This window comes from Petromyzon marinus, chromosome 28 (assembly GCF_048934315.1).
Source record: "Petromyzon marinus isolate PM22_M1 ecotype Great Lakes invasive population chromosome 28, UKy_Petmar_22M1.pri1.0, whole genome shotgun sequence".
In the NCBI taxonomy this organism is placed as follows: domain Eukaryota; kingdom Metazoa; phylum Chordata; class Hyperoartia; order Petromyzontiformes; family Petromyzontidae; genus Petromyzon; species Petromyzon marinus.
The window spans coordinates 10,909,907-10,918,468 of NC_133694.1; the positions used below are offsets into that span (position 1 = coordinate 10,909,907).

The 8,562-nt window shown below is 41.6% G+C and overlaps 1 protein-coding gene across 1 annotated transcript in view; it reads left to right on the forward strand.

Annotated features, from left to right (window-relative positions):
• LOC116947013 (uncharacterized) overlaps positions 1-8,063 on the forward strand; it is a 33,395-nt gene extending 25,332 nt beyond the window's left edge. Inside the window, exons 10-11 of the mRNA XM_076070188.1 lie at positions 2,736-2,797; positions 5,388-8,063. Of these exons, the coding sequence (XP_075926303.1) occupies positions 2,736-2,797; positions 5,388-5,432 (107 nt within the window). The 3' untranslated portion in view covers positions 5,433-8,063. The remainder of the gene's footprint in view (positions 1-2,735; positions 2,798-5,387) is intronic.
• Positions 8,064-8,562: the final 499 nt, after the last annotated feature.

Sequence of the window (8,562 nt, forward strand, 5' to 3'; positions counted from 1 at the left end):
GAAGAGGCTAATGGGATGGACCGTGTTTTGTACAGTCTCAATGCGCCATCTGATCCAAGGACCCACTGCTTTCCACAGGAGATCTCCTTGCCTGTAGTTGAGGTATCTCTATTGTTAAATGAAAGGGCGGTTCAATCCCAATTCGTTGTCATAAGATTGTTCATATGACAATGGCGAAGGTGGAAATCATTCATAAACTGCATTAAAATTACAAAGTAGCATATGTAATGTATATGCATGTATGTATGCTGTCTTTGTTTATCATTTAATGGACGTTTTCAATAACAATGACGAATATTTCGATTTAAAGCTTTCGTGACTGCAGGGATTCATAGTCTCGGTTCTTTCGTTAAAGTCACGTAGAAGGGAAATAATAAAATAATAAAAATATAAAACAACAAAATGCTCACGACGTTTCGACTGCAACACAAGCAATCATCATCAGGTGTGAAAACCACAGCAAGAAAATTGGTTTTCACACCTCAGGATGATTGCTTGTGTTGCAATCGAAACGTCGTGAGAATTTTATTGGTTTATTTTTATTATTTTATTATTTCCCTTCTACGTGACTTTACCGAAAAAAACAAGAAAAATGACGAATATTTTAACTGGTCCTGGGCCTCCCCTAGGCCGATGGGCTGGACCTTTCCGATGTTTTAAAACACTTTAAATGTTTAATTCACAATATATGGGGTCTGCATGTTTCACACAATACAACGGATATGTTTTTTTTTAAGCTAAACGTATTATGTTCGCGTAAGCCCAATCGTACATAATAAAAACATATGACAGACTGTCCACAAACTGTAATACATTCAGAATCTGGTAACGGTTGTCTGGAAACATCATAAAAAGGGAAATAAAGGTTTACTTGATTGTCAGTGTGATAGTTTTAGCTGGGGAGTAAAATCCCCTTAGGCAGGCCAGAGGACCTTCGCTAACCCTCGTTGACGTACATTCAAAACAAACAATAATCTCAGCCCTCTGTCAAACCAACTCCCCGTGCCTGCCTATTGAGTCAAGGTGTAAGTTTGATCGTGCCTAACCATGCCGGTGATGTCAGTTGGTGATAAGGTGGGACAGAGTTAAATATGACTCAACCACAGACTGTTGGTAGTCAATGAAGCTCAGTTGGCCACCAGGTTCATAACACAGCACAACCACTGATGCTGCTCTGCCCTGGATTATAACGGAAGAGACACAATCCCTATTAAACACACACAAGTTATTCTCCAGCCAATGAGCATCCCCAACAACTACTGTTTAACGTATGACAAAAAAAATTGTTCTGACATCGACATTTGATGTCTTTACATATGACAATATTATCTCATTTCACACACTATCACATTGCGAAACCCACAAGGCTCTCACATTCACCTTTCATCTTTGAGGTGAAACCTGCCGTGATAACCGAGTTGTTTTTATTGACGCAGAGTGTAGTACTTTTATCAGCTGTTGTATTTATGCAACACAGTGCATACCAATCTAGATTTGAAGTTTTCGTGACTGCAGGGATCCATACTCTTTGGTTCTTTCGGTAAAAAAAGTCACGTTTGTATCAAATAAAATAAATGTAATCACGACATTTCGATTGCAACGCAAGCAATCATCATCAGGTGGGAAAACCACAGTGGTTGTTCTGTTTGATTCCCGTGAGGTTCGCTTGCGAACTAGCAAGACCGGCGTTTGAACGGCACATCTCGCCGCATAGATCACATGCATAGTGGGCTGATGGGTAACTGAACTGGTAACTAATTTTTCTTGAGTTACCAGTTCACCACAACAAGAAAATATGAAAAAAAATTGAAAAAAAAAATTATTGTTGTGGTTTTTCACACCTGATGATCATTGCTTGTGTTGCAGTCGAAACGTCGTGAGAATTGTATTGTTTTATATTTTTATTATTATATTGTTTCCCTTCTACGTGACTTTACCGAAAGAACCAAGAATATGAATCCCTGCAGTCACGAAAGCTTTAAATCAAAATGGTAACTAATTGGCATGTTTTTGTTTACGTGACAAACCTTGTGTCGGGTGGTGGCGGGTTTAACGACAACGTTTATATTTACGCGATCTCACCCACAAAACCTGTATTAAGGAGAGGCTTTAACTGTATTGTGCTATGTGCTGTTGGACATGCTATTATCATTGACATGTAGTATTCATACTGCACTGCGTCGAGACACACCCTGACGCTGTAAGCTAGTCTTACGACGCTTGCCTACACGGTGAGGGTCATGAGGGTTAATTAGCCATACCTCACCAAATTCATTCGTGGAGATTGAAGCTTGGGAACATAGACGAGTGTGAGCAAAGGTGTACAGTACAACAGCGATTGTTTTTGTTTTGCTGCGCCGTCAGCCGCTGCCCTACAACATAACTCTGCGCCTGTAACAACACAGTGAACGCACGACGTTGCCTCGACGATAGCATGTGTGTTGAAACCGTTGGACTAACGTTGACTCAACGTTGGCGCAACTTTCTATGTTTACTTGGAACCTGTCGTGCATGGTGGTGGCCCATCCAAGCACTATCCAGGCTAAAACCCCGCTTAGCCTGCAACATCGGATGAGGTCGGCCACATACCTGGTTGATTTGGTCAAATCGCGTCGTACAAGTGGGGTAAAATGGAGATCAAGATACGCACGCAGAATGGAACCATCTCTGTAGGGGTTGCAGCTTTATTTACGTTTTATATATATATCATGTGTTGCATCCTTTGTTTTCCACAGATAATTTCGCGATTCCTCCTGGAGTATTCAACCCGACCCTTGAAAATATTAGCCAAGAAGTGGTGAGTGCTCTGCGTGCAATTTAAACAATATCAGTTCTATTTATATTGCTATAAATAAACACGACCTCTAACATGCAAGTCCATTTTAATGGAAATGCCGAAACCTTGACAACAAATTACATTGCAAAGTATTAATTACATTATGTGACTGATGAAAGATACGATTCGTTGAGTGGGGTAGAGCTTGGAATAACATTGAGAGGACAGAAAGAGAAACACGCAGATTAGAGAACATACATTGGCTTGGGTAGGACCCGTCACTGGAAGGGATGATGGGACCTATGGTTCAAGATATGGAACGCGTCTTGAGAGTACGTACAATGAGGAGATGGATCAATGAAATCAGCTCCTGTTTAGGTTCTAGATAGATGGTTGCATTGTGGGGTCATGAGAGATGGTATTTTTTAGATCCGTTGCCACCCATATTGCTGTGCCAAGTGAAAATAACAATGCCACTTACTCAATGTTCTGGGGCGTTGTTTTATGACTGTGGTAACTGGCCGCACCATCGCCATTGACACAATCACTTTAGAATGAATGATAGGACTTTTATCTTGTGTTTCTATGGATAGCAAGGTTCTTGTTTTTTCCATTCCTTTGCACAAATGTGTTTACTCAAGTTGCAAGATTGCACTTTATTTTTTTTATTTTTTTATCAAACTGAATGACTTTTTTTTTTTTAAATGTGTTGATTGATATTAAAGGGAACCCCATTTAAATGAACACTCAATGTTATGCTGTCCCCCAAGCGTTGTGGTTTCCAAGGGAATATACCCTTTAGGGGCATTAAAAAGGGAATGACGACTGTTTAAAAAAACACACACCGAAAGCTTTATTTTTTTTTACACTCGCATGTAAATGTACCCAGGACAAAGGAAAATAACTGGAAATGACGCAAGTAGTCTGATAAGATTGAACAACCCATCTTAAATGCGGAAAATAATATGCCTTTCTTTATTTGCCTGTCAGTATCCGCGAGTGGTAAAGTTTATACGGGGCAGAACATGCAAGGAAACGTGATGAGACTCAGTGTGAACACAGTGAGTTAATTGCGGGTCAGGCCCATTGAAATGAGAAGCTCTTTTTTTCAGTGACTACCAGGCCAAAATGGTTTATACATCTGTAGTGGGTCCAACTGAGTCGCAGACGTTGTTCCTTTTAGAGGCAACACTTTTATTTGTAACACCCTAACACCGAAACACAAAGGGGTAACTGCCCCTTTACCAGACTACAGCGAGTTACTGCTACGAAGGGTCGATCCCTCACTCGGGTCTCCGACCACGTGGTTGCCTCGTAAGATGAAGAGCTTCAGCTTGAGACGTTGAGCTTCCCACTTGTAGATGTTGAGCTTCCAGCTTGTAGAGTGCAGCGACCCCGGTCCCTCCCAGTGACCCGCCTTATATCCCTCTACGGCCGGGGCTGCTCCGCCCTCGGCCCCGCCCTCCTTCCTGAACATTCTCGTTCCCTCTCGATCCTTCTCGAGAGCTCTCTCTGGACACGTGATCACCCCCGAGTCCCCCCACCTGGGGCCCCCTGTATGGACATTCCAGATCACGTGTCTACGGCGTCAACCAGAGTGCCATGGCCCGGGGTAACCCTGCTCCTGGGCTGACAATCACCCCCTCCCCCTCGGGGGAGCCCCCACCACACGCTGTGCGTGGTGCCCGCACTATCCCAGTGCTCGCCAAGCCCTGCTAGGGCTGGTACTACACACAGCCACCCACACGGTGCTGTCCACGGTGTAGGAACATTGAACGGCACGACCCTTCCAGGCCGGCACCATACAGTGACATCCCCGATGTCGCTACACATCCACTGCATTCATAGTTCTGCAACGTGCCTTCCGCACAATCATAAAACTGTTCCTGTCACCCGGGACGGAATGATGCGTCCTTTATTCAGTTGTACCGTTCAAGCTCACAACACAAGCGTAGTGTAAAGGATCAATGTGTTTTTTTTATTCGTACCTGTTGTATGTAATGGGCTCACGTCACCCCTGCAGCCACTCGAGGCACTACCATTCACCACAATGTAAAATAAAATCAATTGTTCATTGAATTTAATTCCAAGCCTGAATAGTGACGATTCAATTGAATCGTCAAGTGTGTGGATCGTTCCATCCCTACCTGTCATTGTATGTTGCCTTCAGTTAGACATGTAAATCCAAGGCATTTGGCAATAGTATGGAACAACGCATGCAAATTATATTTCGTTAAGGCATACCAAAATTCAATTGTCGTATTAAATTTTAGTTTTCAAACATGTCACACATTTTCTTTTTGTTATGGGAAAGAGAGTTCACAGTCAATAGTTGTAATTCATGTGTTTGTGTAGCATCAGTGTCAGCTAAAGTTTAAAGTGATGTTGCTGCTCATTGTGTCTGATATTCATCCTGCAAAGTGCTAACCCCGTAACACAATGGACTGTGCATGCTGTAGTACTTAGCGGTTTATGTAGACGTATTTTGAGTGCGGTATGTTTATGTGAATAAGCTGTCTTAAGATCTCAGGTTGTTAATGAGATATTGTTTGTTGCTTATTGCAATGATGTCTTAATGTTACCATATTTACTGTTTCTTTTTTTCTTTCAGGTTGTATTCCAGAGGCCACATATTCTATCTGAAAGCCAAATTTAGAACACTCCGTTTTTGTTTTTTAACGCTCCACCAACTACCTACAATCACGTATTGCCTGCACAGGCAATAATACAAATATATGCATGCAACACTTGGCTATGATTTACAGGTTAAATTTTACCTTCATCCCCCGTCCTCCCACCCCCATTGTTAAACTTCACTGACATTTATTAAAATTATTGCTAATCATTGGCGACGGGCGGGGGGGGGGGGTCTAGAGTTACGAGAAATAACAGGGCCTTAGTCCCCCCTTATGAGATCTATCTACCAGATTGCTTTCAAACATGTCCTACTCAGAAGGAAACCCCCTCTTGAAGCCACACTCGGCTGAAGAGCGAAAGGCCAGCACTTAGTACAGCGCGTGGAAGACTGCTGAGGTTGGTGACAAAGTGGTCCGTGGACCTTTCAGTCTACCAAGCCTGCTGCTAGTGGCATGTTTGCGCTCTCGTTTTGGGACATTACTCTTATTTTTATTTAAAAAGGAGACTCTTAATTGTAAAAAAATGTATTTCAGCACCCCCCCCCCCGCCACCACCAATATTATATTTTAACATCATGTCCTATATTGCTGCTTTGGGATGCTATCATCGTGTAATGGTTTTAGCACACCCGACTTGGAATACAGAGGTCGTTGGTTTCATCTCCTGGGTGCAGTCGTTAAAACGAATGGGATTTGTGTTTCTTAAACCCAAGGATTAATGGGTACACCACAGTTAACCCCTTGGAGGGATTGTGTGTATTCCCACATGTTCCAAGGTGCCTAGCGAGTGTGGAAAAGTAGGCCAAAATCACATCGAGAGGAAGCTGTCTTAGAACAAAATACTCCCCAGTGGAGGTCCCTTCCAATTTACCTCCTGTGCTGACCGTTTCAATTTACCTCCTGTGCTGACCGAGAGAGGCCAGCATTATCACAGGACAGCAACACTTGGCAGTTCCCATATGGAAGAGAAGAAATTATGAAAGTTACGTCAAGTCAACTCTCGCTGGGTCTCGAGCAGAACATTCCATTGCTAGCTCGTCCAGCTCTCTACACAAAACACGAATCAAACGAAAGTTGGACAATATTCCTCTTAAGTGCTCTACAATTAAATGAATGCTAATGCGTACTGCAATGACAATTTCTAACAATACCAATCTCGATTGATGTATTGCATAAAAAATAAAATTAGGTATACTACCGACATAGACTATTGCAAAACAGTAGAGTACGGATGTATTTTGAATCCATCAGATGTAAATGTACTTTAGAATGCATTAACAAGTGCATTGTGAATTACATTGTCCACGACCAGTGCAGTAACTTAACATTATTCTTTCACTGAGAACAAATTAAGTCAATTTAGAAACATATTTGACCAAGGAGACCTGATGTGTGTAACCTTTACTTAACCAGGCGATTAAATAACAGCATTACCTCTTTTCCAAGGGTGACCTGTTGCATCACGATACAATTTAAGAACACAATATTTAGAAAACATTTGCTCAAACGAATTTATACTAATTTTGACAAGAAATTAAGACAGTACATTATGACTAAAGGCAAGTAAATAGGTACATGCAATTGGACTTAAAAACGTTACTTTTTTAAATGAAAGTGACTAGTTTTATGAAGCAGAGGCAATGGATAAAAATGCATAAAATCTGATCAGACGTAAACAGACAAGGCTGATGTTGTTAGGAAACATTAAAACAAACATATACAAGTTTTTACGTCAAGCCTCTCCAATGGCACACATCACACCACTCCCATTTCTATAATTCACCGGCAGCAATTGAGATATTTACAGGCTACTCGTGAAGCCATCATCTACTGGCTCACTCACCAACCATGGTAACAATGGCTCAGTCACGTGTAAACAATTGCCATGAACATTGACAATGCTGATCAACTCATCACCTTACGAACGAAGATATATTTTAACATACACGCATTTTATTTATACACAGCTGATTACAGGGCTCCCACACCGTGTTCTGCTACTCGTTGCTGACCACTTGACATTTTGGACCTTTGGGCCCTCTGCTCAGCAACTATATTAATAACAATAAAAACCCACGTGAATCGATGCATTATTTGATCATTCCATCTGAATGGCCGATTGATCTCCTCACTGTTTGCACACGTCAGACGTGTGCAAACATTCCTTTCCCCGGCTGGTGCAACTTTGGAGTCAACAGTACAGTCATACATTGATGGTTCAAAGATAATTTAGATATATACACAATACTGTGTACAATACGTAAAACGAAACAATGGTGGCAATTTCTCATTCATATGGTAATTATTAACATGGAAAGGATCCATTTCTCCATGACATAGTGATCCACCTACGAGTAGTATTCATTTCATTTATTCATGGACAGCGATGATGAGCTGTGTAAATCCCCGACTGGGGTAACGTCAAGAATTCTGCCAACAGTCTCAACCGATGCAAATATATCAAATATATTATCAGAGAGCATATTGTGTGTACCCTGTATACAAAGTATATCTTAGTGTGATATGTGTAGTATGATCCATTTCATACTGGCTTAAATGATACTTCATTCGCAAAAGCATACAACTTTAATTTTCATAAAATGCGTTAACATTGTAAACCACGAAAAATAAACAAAAATATGAATAAAAACACGTGTGTGACGTCCATTTTTTTGTTTACTTTTCGGAGCACTGAAATGGTGTTGGTTTTCACTTGAAGGCATGCATTGTGAGTCTAGGTATTCACGCATCGTGGTCTCATTGCATTATCAATGGCATTCCTTTTGAGATGTGGCCAGGTGGCTACAAAGGTCAAACCGCTTGTTTAGCACTGCAAGAGACCCTGGATTTGGAATTAGTAACGGGCTTCTTAAGTGTAGCGAGTTCATCGTCTCAGCCCGTCCACCAAAGATTAGACCAAACTAACCCATAACCTTGAATATGGATTATGTCGGCGGTTAAGCCTGCAGAAACCGCCTCTGATTAGCACGGTTAGCTACGTACGGTGCGAAATAAGTTCAACATACGGCACGAGAAAGGATTTGCCAACACTTCCAGGGCCACTTCTCTTATCGATGCAACGGCTGGGCTAATCGTAAAAATCTAGCACACAGATAATATGAAGGTGTGTGCGGATCACATCGGGTTTTC